We start from the raw sequence: 13493 nt of genomic DNA, 5'->3' as shown, positions 1-13493 counted from the left end.
TGCCCGCATTCTGAGCCTCCCGATTGGCTGGGAGGCCGACACACCGCCGTCGCCGGATACTAATTAAAAAAAACATATACAAGACTCCCATCAACCGTAATACATTACAAAATATAAAACCAAATTCTTTTAAAACTTTTAACACTTCCATAGTTAAAAGAACTTCATGGCCTGAAACTAATCTCTCCCCAAATGAAAATGTGGAGCACCACCCAATATTGTCCACAAAACGTGAGAGATCTAATTCTCACTTCCAAGGTCCCTTCACAGTCCAGCATTATATGCCTCCATTTTGGCATTCAAATTTAGTGCACAGAGTGCAGACTTCCTCACCTTCCGGTTCGCCGTGTCTAATGCACTTTATCTCTCTTGTCGGCAGGAGATTTAGGCGAAATCTCAGAAACTTGGGATGCCATTTTGCATCTGGAAAGCGCTTCATATATATTGTCAGACAACCTCTTTGCGTATCCAAAAATGACAGTGAGACACTGATTTTTAAGTTATGCATGATATTTAATGTGTGAATCCAATCTTGCCTTTTCAGTTGCTCCTTTACAGTCATCGGATTTAGGACCAGATCTTGTTCCGAGCAAGCACATCTCTGTAAGATTTTTAACCCCTCAGACTGAAGAAGATTCAGAAACTCATTAGAGCTAACCATCGTCTGATTTGACGCTTCATATAGTGTATTCTTCAAAGAATATATAATAGATGTATACAAAGAAACAATCCTCCAATCAATAGGAGAACTCATTGACTGCAGACCCTGCTCCTTTCTTAAGGAAGAGATTGGCAGACTTTGAGGTAGACTTAGCACTTGCTTCCAGATTCTACCTTCTAGGCTAAACCAATCAATTACCCTTGCAAAAGCATTACCGAAAGGAGGACCGCTACTGTTGCTGTGCTGTTTGGCCACGCCCTCTCCTCCATTTAACCAGCTGACACTCCCGACAGGGACCAAGGGCGGCGGGTGTTGGCATCACGCAGGGCGTTTGCGGCATTGCAGGGCGCACCCCCGATGTGTTGCTGGGTCGGAAGATCACTCACCCACCCCTCGTGAAGCAAGGTGAGAGCGAGCTGAATCGGGCATTGGTGCGGAGGGCACTGGGGATTACTGAAGTGGGAGACTGTTCATTTTAAAGGCCCCGGCTGCCTGTAACATTGGATGTCCAATAATGGAGCCCCACCCCTTCAGCCTTTTGCCCACTGTTTCTCTGCAAGTCTGCCCTTTTATCCAGCCTACAATTCAACCCAGAGCCCAAGGCCAAAGCTAAACGTAAGATTTTGGTGGTGAGAATTAAGGGTGAGGGGCATCCACTGCGTTACGACAGCAGCTGTGTTATTGATATCGCCCCCGGCCCTGGAAGGGTTCCCACTATTTTTTCTATTGACACCAACCCTGTTCCTGGGGAGCGACTAGGGGTTCCGGGGAAACAACCTGTAAGAATCCCAGCAGTTCATTCGACTTCACAGGGGAGTCCTACACACCTATGAACAGGCCTCGCCAATTCCAGAGAGCGTATCCCGCTACTTTGCTAGTGAAGCAAGCTGTATCGGGATACCACTATGGGGGGCAACTGCTCTGTAATATGGATAGCTACCCGGTTTTGAGCCCTGAGAAAAGACACCCAAGCGAGAACCAAGGAGAACTTGCCATTAATGGTAATCTGCCTACTGCTGCAGGGAACTTGTACAGTTTAATGGTCCGGGCACCTGGCATTGGAATTGGTAGGGTGCCTTTGAGCCCAGCCAAACCCCCCTGGGTTTGTTCTCAGTCTGTCCCCCTTTTGGCTTCTTGTGTGCCCACCTGCCTGTTATCCAGACTGTCTCTTGCGAATCCTGCAAATTCCTACCCAGTTCCTGATTGTCTGCCTTCATTGGGATCCATCACAGCCCAGCATTTGGCCGACTGTACCAACCCTGCCGTGGATCCAATAGTTACAAAGCCTGACGGAACAACCTTTATAAGAATAAGAGTAAGCCTTCTCCTAGCTCTTCCTGTAGTAAATGGAGCAAGAATATACTTAAAACACTCTCTGGGTCCAGTCACTTTCTCCATTTAACCCCTTTTAGGGCTCTCAAGCCTCCAGTCTGTGGAAGCCAGTTTTCTTCTGTTCCACTACATAAGGAGGCCAATTCTGCCTGAGGTTGTACCTGTGAGCAGGTGCTTTCCGATCTGGCAGTCATAAAGAAACTGTTACTAGACCTGATTGAGGCCCAAGGGAGGGATAGGGAGGAAAGGGTTTGCTGGAGGAGCCTGTTGATATCCCCCTCGACATCGGGAAGATAGCTCAGAGGCGACGTGCTCACCTTGGAAGCAAGACGATACGGAGCAACACGGGCTCGATCCCCGGGTCCACACTTGGAAACCTCTGGGTATTAAGCACATTTTAAATAACCTATCATATCATCAAGGGGCCCCATCCTTCATGCCAATACTGTCCCAGGTGAAATCACGTCCCAACACTGACGAGACAGTTTCTGGCCGAGCAGCCGTCATTTACCTCCCAGGAGCCTCATCCTGTGTATTCGGCCCTCCCCGCTCATGGACTGTGCCCCAAGTGCACGTAGAACAAAAGCCTCTAGGGAGAGGGTAACCAGTGCCCGTGGCCACCATTCAGGGGTGTGCACACCGAAGGGTCATGCACCCGGGGGACCAGGAAATACCACTATATTCCTTCATGGGGTTCCCAAGCTGCCCCCCCGGCAGGCGGGAACCGAGGGGCGCCCTCTTAAATAAATGTCTCCACTGGCTTCACACTGCTGGGAACTGAGTCTCAATGACCAGGGAAGCCATGGTGGGGTGCTTTAGAATGCCTAGTGAGGGCGACAATGGTTTTGATTTTGTTGAACTGGCTTTCAGGGGCGAGCAAATGTCTACAGATGTCCTGGAAAGATTCAGGAGACCTGGTCGTGCTCCCAACAGCAGGATTGTAATTGGCTCGTACCCCTGTTTAGGAACTGGTGATCATCTTGTAACTGTCCCAAGCAATAATGTTTTGTCTGGCGTGAATTTCACCCCTTTGCTAAAAAGGCTTTTTGGGAAACAAAGTGGTACCAGGCCTGTGGAGATGAGAATGGTGTTGCATAAGAAGGGACTTACTTGACTTTTGTATTCCCTAACATTGTAGGGTTCTTAGTTATCCCTCATATCCTTCTATTCTGATATTTACTATAACGTGTCTGAAGCGATTTATTGGAATCCTTAGCATTGTATTGATAGAATGTGATTTGATGGCCTATGGCCGAATAAAGTAAGGTGGAGCAAACATTTTGATGGTACTTATGAAGTTTTTGATTCTCAGATTTAAGTTCTGTCTCCAAAGCTAGGGTCTGTAGATTAGCCTGCTCCTTGTTACTTTTGCCCCTTTTCCTTCAGTTTATTTTTTCTTTTGCTTAACTTTAATGTTTGCATTGTTTCTTTCCCGGTATTCATTGTGACACCAGTGTCTTCATCATCAATGTCCCTCAAATCTATTGGCGAGTCCTCTTCCACCTGAGCCAATCTCATAAATTCTTCTAGGATTGACTCAGACAAAGGAGTGTAATCCAGATTTATAGCGGCATCTGTAACTGAAACAGGTACAGCCCTAATCTCGGGGCCATTCTGTATATTTAATTTTCCTTTTAAATCGATTAGACTATTATTAAAGGAAACAACTGACTTATTCATGGCAGACCATTTTTCCTGTAGAATCTCTGTTCTGTTCAAGATGCCCAATTCTTGATTTCACTTTTCAAGTGTCCACAGAGTTCAATACGTTCTGATTGATGATCACAATTAGCTGTTTGCTTTGTTAATTCCAAACGAATTCCAGAATGGCTCTGGACTTCCTGCTTCAAAAGATCAAAAACATTTACCAAGGAAGTAAGGATAAAATTCAGAGCCGCCAAAGTATCTTCACTAATCTCTTTAGAGCCTCCCTACCCTCCAAATGTGGGAACTGTTTGTCTTATAGGTTTTAATGGGTCGACTGAAGTGACCTTCCTTTGTGCTGGAGTTAAGTGAGATAACATCGAACTTCATGCAGGAGAATTGGTTACTGGGCCCTTTGAATACTCCACCACCCCTAAAACCCTGCTTTTTGCTGTTGGTGTGGCAGTCACAACAACATTTTGGCACACTACGATGTACTCCAAAGATTCAACATCTCCCAAGCTTTTACTTTTACACTTCTCAGACCCTTTTGAAACATTGCATGTGAATCCTGAGTTCCCCCAACAGGTGGTAAAGAACATGGTGAAATTGCACAGGCCTCACATTCACGTGCTAATGAGATCACCTCAGTACTAGCTAGCATCATAGCCGGTACTGGGTTATGTTCTGAATGATTAAATGGTATCAGGTAATAATATCCCCAACAAAAATATCGCCGTATATATGGCCGTTTGGTTCGCCATAGGCGAAATTTTTGTTGGGGATATTATGTGGGAGCGGGAGTTGCAGGGGTGTCCCCCGCACATTAAAAAATGATGCGGGGGTGTCCCCTGCAGGGTCCATGTGTGAATTTCGCCGCAAAAATATGACGATATTTTTGCATCACAATATTTCTGTGGCGGAATTATCACATGGAACCGATTAATAGTGATCCATTTAGCTGCTGTTGTTGAAAACACTGTAAGGGTGGTTCAGACCACTCTGGCGCTCGCAAATCATCAACTAGTGCTCCATTTATTACGTAATACACATGTGCCATATGCTCGGTGGACTTTACCTTCTTCTTCATATGTTGGATTTACAAGTAGCCTTTCTCCCTCTCCCACAAAAATCGTCAGCAGAAAAAAAGACTATCCTATAATGAGATCAAAGGACTTAAAATTCCCACAGCCCCTTAATAGCTGTTAGGGTCCGAAGGAAAATATTCCAATAACCGGTTCAAGGGGCGCACCCAATTCGTACAGCCCCCACAGTCACCAAAAAAAACACTTTACAGACAAGAGCAGATTTTAAATAGCCGGCTCAAAGGGTGTCTTATGTAGCCTCGTAGTCACGACAGTAACAAATTGCAAAAATAGAAAAAGTTCCCTGATTGCTGGCTCAAAGGGCTTCCAGTTCCTGCAGCCCCTCAGCCATCGACAATAACAGTTACAATGTCAAAACGGAACAGTTTTCCTTTTAGCCGGCTCAAAGGGCACCAAGCTTATAGAGTCATGCATTCACTGGCAACCAGGAAAGCGGATAAGCAGAAACAGAAAGCCTGCCTCTAAATTATAGAGCCCTGCCAACGCCGATAACGTGAAGCCTCAACCTTATGTTTCTCTAGATTGCCAATATTAACATACTGCTATAGTAACCAAATCAGTCCCAGAGCCGGTGCAGATTTAATAATCTTGTTCGTACCACAATTCAAAACTTGTCAATGCCACCAAGGGAAATTGGGAGATATAATTAACTTACAATTGAATGCGCTGCTGTCTGGGGTCTCCACTCTTCCACCTCCAAACGTTGGTAAGTGGATTTCTCCAGACGCTACCGACTTCACACCTCCAGACCCACAGAAAACTGAACACTCTATCCCACGCCTAAATTCCTGATAGCTTGTTATCACTTCAAAAATCCCTCTGGAAAACCCCAAATCCCCTCTTGTAATACAATTCAAACATAATACCATGTATACTTCCTGTACACCTAATATTCACTTAACAACTCCTGTCTCTGATGTTTTTGATTTAAACAAAGACCCAAAACAATGTACCTTTAAAAGATCCAAAATTCATATGGACTCCAGCTCCCATAAAGCCTCAAGTACTGGGAAGAGGAAGGAGAAGTCGATGTGGATGGAACGAACCCCCAAGCAAAACATGTGGACTAGTTGTTATGATGGGAATCAGCTGTGCAGGATATTTAAACATTGTGAATACCTGCAATGGGAAAGTGAAGGGGATGGAGAAAGATGCAGCATAGGCGAAGCGGGAAGCAGAAACGGAGGCAGAAGCTGGGAAACAGAACACGCTGAGAAAGGCAAGTACTTCCAAGCACTAGCTTGGAAGCATAATTTACCGGAGAGGCTTGAGACCAGGAGAGGCACAGCGGATGCCTTGAAGGGACCGCTGCAAGAATGGCAGCAAAAGGGGGGGATGTTAAAGACGCAGTCTTGGTGAGCAGCAACAGTTCTGCCGGCCGGCAGAGAAACTCTGCACCAGCGAAAGAACTCAATGAGGGTCTGCAACGAGGGGAAACTTTCCAAAAATAGATACTTCGCTGCATCAACGTGCTGCAATTTGGAAACACCACCAAACACCAGTGAGTCAGTCCATAGGTGTTGGGGCGGCCCTAGGGCATGCCGAAAGGCATATAGACCATTGAACCCGTATTTTGAATACCGACCAAGTAATTTAGAAAGCCAGCATTTACACAAGTCCTCATAGAAGAGAAGTCCATATGGGGAAAGTTGGAGTAAAAGTTATCAACAGCAAATTAACATAAATGAAAAAGTTGAAAAGCAAAATGTGTGCAAGTCTTCATAGGTGAGACGTCAATATGGGGAGCAAGTAATACCCAAAGTCAAATAGTATAAGTAGTGAAGGAGTACAACTGTGCTATACTGAAAGAGAACATTTTCCAAAGACCTGGTGAAAGACACACATCATGCAGTGAGCCTTTGGGAGAAAGATACCTGGCAGGGGAGTGTACCAGGGGATCTACAACACCCAGAGGGGCATTACTGGCAGGGGAGTATACAAGGTAATCTATGTTTTAATATGTTGAAACCAGTGTTCGAAGTGTACAAAAAGAAGTAGCGGAGCTATGTTCCCTGCTGGCCTGCACCGACTCCCCACAAGCCACATCACCACACCGCCACCCACACGCAATCCAAATCCCTATACTCTTGCACCTGCTGTTTAAGGGAACATTCAGTGCAGTGCACTGAAAGTGCAAGCTGCAATGTCTTCCTACACTTTTATTTTAAAACGAAACCATTCCGGAACGGTTTCTTTTTAAAATAAAAGTATAGGAGCTATAAAACATAATTTTAAAAAGTAGAGGAGCACCGCTCCCGACTGCTCCCGCCTGCTCCCGCTCACTTCGACCACTGGTTGAAACGTACTTTGTAAGAAGTCCTAGTAAAAGAAGCACATCAGGCAGTAAAGAAGTACAGAAGAAAAGAAGGGGGAAAGAAACCTGGCAGGAAAGTACATCAGGGGATCTGCAAAACCCAGAAGGATTCCTGGCAGGGGAGTATACCTGGAAACCGTCATCAAGAAAGTATTGGATAAAAGAGAGATATCTGCTAATCTTGAGTCATTGTTTGAAAAGACAACATTCTTGCCATCCTTGAAAGTAAAGGAGACACTTTTTGCTATTGTTCAAAAGATACTTTTTGCCATTTCTAAGAAAGTGTTGCATGAAAGAATGAAAGAGACATTTATGAAGAAAGTGTTGTGTGAAAGATACATTTCTGCTACTCATAAGGAACATTGATTAAAAATAACACTTTGGTTATTCTACCTGAAACAATCCAGGGGAAGGGAACCACCTCCTGGATTCAAGGATTGTTTGTTGAATGTTCACATATGGTTTTTACACACTTTTTGCTGAATCAAAACAGACACTCCTTACACATTTGATTGCTTGTTTTAGTGTGAGGGTCAGATACGTTTTGAACACAAGGACAGTTTAATAAAATGCCCAAGCCTAGCTGTCAGATATTTTCGATTAAGGATGAGAACCAACCAGCTTCCCTTAATGACACTGACAGGGGCACAACATAAAATACCCTGAGAGGAAAGAACATGTAGAATATGTAAGAAACAAAACATACTGGAATCACCACTACATGTTCTATCTCAATGCCCTGAATTGAGCACAGACGGAACACATGACAAATTTAGGTCACTTTGTACATAATTATGACCATATCAAAAGTGATGCTTTCTGGGCATACTGCTTGAACACTGAGTCGCAGGCAGCACATATATAAGTTTATACCAATTATGGAAGTGTATAAAAAAAAAGCTTGAACATGAAAAGTCTGACAATAAAGAGAAGAATACTATAAAGGTAAAGAAAATAAATTGATAATGGAAACCGAAAAAACCTGAATACAGTTGAAATACAAGTGAATCGCTAAAATGTAATGATCAAATGAATTTAATACCAAAGTACTCTAATACTGCAACCAATGATGATATTTTAATGATGTTGTGCATGTATGTAAAGGTGATTTTGGACACAAGACATTTTAACTATAGAACAGTATGATGTGTTTTATCAATGGATTTTAAGATATAATTTGTAATTTGTTGTAAAATTTGTAAAGTTTTTTTAAAACTAAACAAATAAATAATAATAATAATAATAACAAGGACAGTTTGCATAATTTATACGAGACACAGACTGATCTTTAGTTTTAGTCCTAGAAAGGCCTTTATCCAACCCTTTTTTCTTCAATGAAGATGTTGGTTGTTGAAAATATTGCAACTTTGTGTCTGCCTCTCAAATCTGACCCCTCACAGTAGCCATAGACGAGATTCCCATGTCTATAGTTATTGTACTGGTGCTTGGCGGATTTGTTAAACATTTTTCTTTATTTTGGCTTGTCCTAGCTAATGGATATTTAATATCAGATATTTTACGCTGTTTGAGATTACCTGCATGCATAGTTTCTAATAAGGTTGTTCAAGACTATTTCTCAAAGAAAGGGGAGGCGAAATCAAACTGTAGAAAGGCGTGGAATGATCAGGCTGGTCATGGATTAAGTGAAATTCTGCTGATTGTAGTAGTGGGATGAAGTGTAATCTATCATCACCGGCGTTTGAGGTCTGGGATTACGCAATATCATCATGGAGTAATCAAAATGTAGCTGATGGCCACAGAAAGGCTTTCTTTTCAGTTATGATTGCTGTAACTGCAGTTTGTAAGGTATGACTGAAAGATATGACACTGCTTCACATGCACACTGCCAGTGTTTATTTATTTATTCCAGGAAAATCAAATGTTCCTTCTGTTGTTCGATGTTTTGGGTGATTTGCTAATATTTCTCCTTTCCTATTGCATTCAGATACCTGCTTGTACAGTTTGTATTCACTTTATAGAGCCCATATCGGGTTGGGAGATGTGTAGCTGATTGGCAGGTCCCAATTTAGTTGCCCTCAATTCCAGATCCTCAGCCCTTGCTCTCTCCTCTTCGCATCCAGGTCTCGGGCTAATAAGATCTGCTGTGTTCTATACAAGGTCTCTGCAATTCTGAGAAGCTCCCTCAGGTTTTGCAACTTCTTAAAAATCCCACTAGACCTGCAGGGCGAGTTATTTAGTTTACATACTTGACCTAAGAGAAATGCACATGCCCCAAGGTTACTGGTGACAAAATATTTACCATTGCTTTTTGTAAAATGGTGGCTGTCGCCATAAGTGCACTTCATATTTGGTGCAATGCTGTCAAGCAAGCATAGTGAAACTTGTATTTGCCATTTACCGCAAACAATGTGCGTTTGCAGTAAATGAAAAATGCGTTTCTAACATTCCCATACTCGCCAGCAAGGTCGAGTATCATGCAAATGGTACTCAGCCTTCATAAAAACTACTCGCCAATGATAGTGGGCTAGTAGATTTTGCAAGCCCTGTCCCTTATGCGCCAATTGCCATATCTAGCAAATCGTGAGGTATGTCTTAAAGATCTAACACCGCTCCATGTGTGCCTTGCCAGTGTTGAACTATTCCTGGAAAAATAAATGGTGCATATCTTCCTTCTGTTGTTCCGATGACCATTTAATTGTTCTCCTTTGTTATTGCATGCAGGTATCTCCTTGTACTGTATACGCTAATTCTTTAGGGACCGCCTTGGGTTTGGGGGGGTGTTGTCACTGACCCGCAGATGCCCTCTTAATCGTGCTCTATCCCAGTTTCTGAATGTGACCCAGCCTGTCTCGGGTTCTCCGGTTTATGGGGTCTGTCGTGTTCTGAGTGCAGTCTGCAAAATCCTCGAGGTTCCCTTCTAGATGGGTGGCAGAATGTTTAACTATCCGGGCCGAGGGAACCTATCAGATAAGAGAGCCGGCAAAGAGAGCAGCTACATGCCTCTCATTCTGAGACATGCCCCACTGCCCCCCTCTGGCACACTTTTATGTATAGTCACAGACCTTCACTCTTCTGTAGGAATTGTGACTTTATTTTTCTTCTGTTCTCTTTTTATGTTCTTTAGTTGGTTGGGTCCTAACCTTTTGAAGTGTGACTTACTAGTCTGTTTCTCCCATTACAGAAGTATCAAAACCCGAGGTTTGGCTCGCACAGCAATGCATTTAAAGTGTACTAGCTCACACCACGAAGGAATTTCACTACATTTCAAATAGATCCAAGTGAAGCACAGACGCACACCCGTTGGTGTGCTATGCTGTGATCATTGAAGACTATGCAGTTTCCTTACTTATATCTCTCAAGTTAAAAGTAAAAACTAAAACTGCCTCCCTCGTTTTTTCAAAGAAAGGGAAGAAAATCTTCCCGTCTTTAAAAAAGCATTGAAAACACTTCTATTTTCTTAAGCCTCCCAACGTACTGTTAATTTTCTTGTTTTTCTTATCTTTCTTTCGACCTGTCCTTCCCGCGCCCTAATGCCTGCGGCGCGTAAGCAACATACAAATACAAATAAATACATACTTTCTACATTTGAATGCAAACACCCCAGCTAATCAACCTGCTCCAATCAGGTCAATAGTCAGGGTGCAAATCAGAAAACAAAGCCAAGATGCATTGCAACAGTTGAAAGCAGACAATGCTATGCTAGGCAGCTGAGTGTGTCTACAGTTCTTTGCCCTACAGCATTTTAAAAGTGTACTGCTTGGCTGTGGTAATTTGTTCTGCACAACCAAGCATATATAAAGATGTAACACTCAAAATATTTGTGTATAGCCGCCATATAAATAAAATATATCATATATCGTGGATGGGACAGGGAGGGATTGGAGGTGTAAGAGAATGTGGTGGACAGGCTGGCGGTGTGGGGGTGGAGGGGAAAGGATTTAATGGCCACGATCAAAATGTCATGATCAAATAGTCCTCTTTTAAAATGTAGGTGAAACCACATAGAACATTGAGGTACAATGGAACAGGGCTGGTAGGAGATGGGGTGGGGGGGAGGCGATGGCTGCAATTCATAGATGAGTGATTTAGATTATTTTTGAAGGACAGAGTGTTGCTTTTCTTTTTGAAGTTCATGGGCGAGAGAAAGGCTTTCTGTGCACTCGTATATTGTTCCAGAGTAGCAGTGCATTCCATGGGAGAACGTGTTTCTTGTTTCATCCTTTCTACTTTTCTTTAGTAAAAGTAGAACCTTTCTAAGATAAAAACACAATATAACTGAGAGAGAGCTAATGTTCTCTAAGCCACGCATACCACTCACCAGGACTTAAATATAACAACTTTCATTTTTAAAGCAATATGCCCAGCCTTCTTTGAGAAAAAAATTGTTAACATAATATTTATGTGGTGAACATTTTTCGTAAGTTTGTTTCTGACCTGATTAATTGACGTTCTAAATTTCATTAATTGTAGGCACGTCCTACAGCGTGCACAACAAATTAAAAACTAATAGTTACATTATTGAACCTTAATTATATTAACTTTATTTTAGCATTTGTCTCTCTCTTGGACAACTATGAGATGTCAACAGGGGTAGTTGAAGTTGTGACTCCAGAAGAGATTACTGAAAATAACCGTTTTTTGGATGTAATTTTGGAAACTGAAGTTATGAAAGTAAGTTCAAAAGCCATTTAGAGTCTGTATTAGTTTTACCATTGTTAGCCGAAATATCTTGATTTGGAATATTTTCTTTTTTTAACCCAGATTACTCACCAGTACCTGCTTCAGAAGAATTTGGCAAAGCCAAGCCTCCCCGATTTTAAGAAGCAGCTCTACACTATTTGGTTTCAGCTGTATTCCAGGGATGGTAGCAGAGGGTATGTATTTCTAAATGCTGATAAGCTTTCCATGAGCTCAAGAATGTAATCAAAGGGAACATTCTTCATGATTACAATGTTGGATTGTGATAATGCTGCATGTTTGGGGTTTTGTTGTTTTAACAGAACCTTAATCCACCTAACAAACTACGTAACTGTTTTGGGATCCTAGCGTGCTCAGATCTTTCCTCACATTTGCTTTGCTGTGGTCTTGGTTTGTTCTGCTCTTGCTAGGCACACTTCACTTTGAAATTTGCAGATATAGATTCCACTGTCTTTGTTAGGACTTTGGAGGCATTACATTTGTGCCCTTAGTCATTTTATTATTGGTTGTTGGGGTGCCTTCCATTACACATAGCGATGTGTGCCCCAAGTCCTTAGTCATCATCATAATATGTTTATGCAGACAAATCCATCAAACATGAGCACTTTAAAATACAACAGCATTAATACAGTGAAGTTACTTTTAAAACACTCATAAATCTACCTAAAACTTCATAAACATTTACAAATGATCCTAAATAAAACACCTCTTCTAAAGATTATCCCATAACAGTAATTTTACCTCTGTGTCTTTAGCAGAGTTTTTCTTACTTGCCAGGCCCTCCGTAAATAGTTAAGAAATGTCCAGGCCTACAACACATGGCTCTGCCTGAAGCAAAAACATTAGCGCATGTAGACACTGAATGAATTTCCATTGTTTCAAAATTGTTAAGTGTCTGTTTTCTAACGTCCCTATAATAGGGACACAATAGCACAAACTTAAGTAAGTCCTCACTGGCCGAGCCACAGCATAGGCACTCTGAGGCTTAAACATAACCCTTCCAGTTCGCTGTGTTAGCATGCAATAGTAACACATCAAAGTGCTCTAGTCACAATCCAGCGATCAGCTGGAACATCATTATGCATTAGATATGGTTGTACAGAGTCAATTTTTGCAATAATAGCATGTTTCCTATTTGAGATCCAGGACAACCCTAATAATTCATAGTTCCTTAACAAATGTGCAAAAATTCATTTTATATGCTGTGGTCACCTGGCGAGTCAACTGATTAGTAGATCTGAAAAGGCGGGGGACATTTATCTGAGTTGTACAGTCAAAGATATGCTTCAACCACAGTATCTTGTGCCAACCAGAACTACACAGCATGATTTTAACTATATTCTGTGTCACCATTGCTCTGTGTTTTGACCATATTCTTAGGCAGTGTACTATATGGGCCCGGTACCAATCGTCTTCCAGATGTTTTACATCAAGCCAGGCATGAACTGCATAGTTTGGTGTCGAACTTGGTAAGCCCACTAGCCTTTTAAAGAATGGATTTTCTATGGTCTGCAATATGGCGACATTTTCATGCCCCCATAGTGAAGACCCATAGTTGGTGACTGCCTTCGTTTGGGCATCATACACCTAAACATCGTTCCTAGTGGTTTCCCATGACACATTTGCATATACATTTTTGTCACCTGTCCTGGAAACTCAACAGTATCACGATTTGACAGGATTAGGTGTGCATTGGGATGCACACTTTTATGCTGTACAGTCCCAGGATCACGTTCAGCCCATTTCAATCTTCTCTTGATATGATCTATGATACGAT

General features: G+C 42.3%; 1 protein-coding gene across 1 annotated transcript in view; it reads left to right on the top strand.

Annotated features, from left to right (window-relative positions):
- The window catches only part of LOC138513547 (poly(U)-specific endoribonuclease-like), a 524415-nt gene that overhangs the window by 265583 nt on the left and 245339 nt on the right, over nucleotides 1-13493 (top strand). The window contains exons 4-5 of the mRNA XM_069628493.1: nucleotides 11568-11689; nucleotides 11780-11892. Coding sequence (XP_069484594.1) covers nucleotides 11568-11689; nucleotides 11780-11892 — 235 coding nt within the window. The remainder of the gene's footprint in view (nucleotides 1-11567; nucleotides 11690-11779; nucleotides 11893-13493) is intronic.

This window comes from Ambystoma mexicanum, chromosome 12 (genome assembly GCF_040938575.1).
Source record: "Ambystoma mexicanum isolate Mex_15411 chromosome 12, UKY_AmexF1_1, whole genome shotgun sequence".
Lineage (NCBI taxonomy): Eukaryota > Metazoa > Chordata > Amphibia > Caudata > Ambystomatidae > Ambystoma > Ambystoma mexicanum.
Note: the sequence above shows the minus strand (reverse complement) of the source record. Positions and strands in the feature narration are given on the sequence as shown.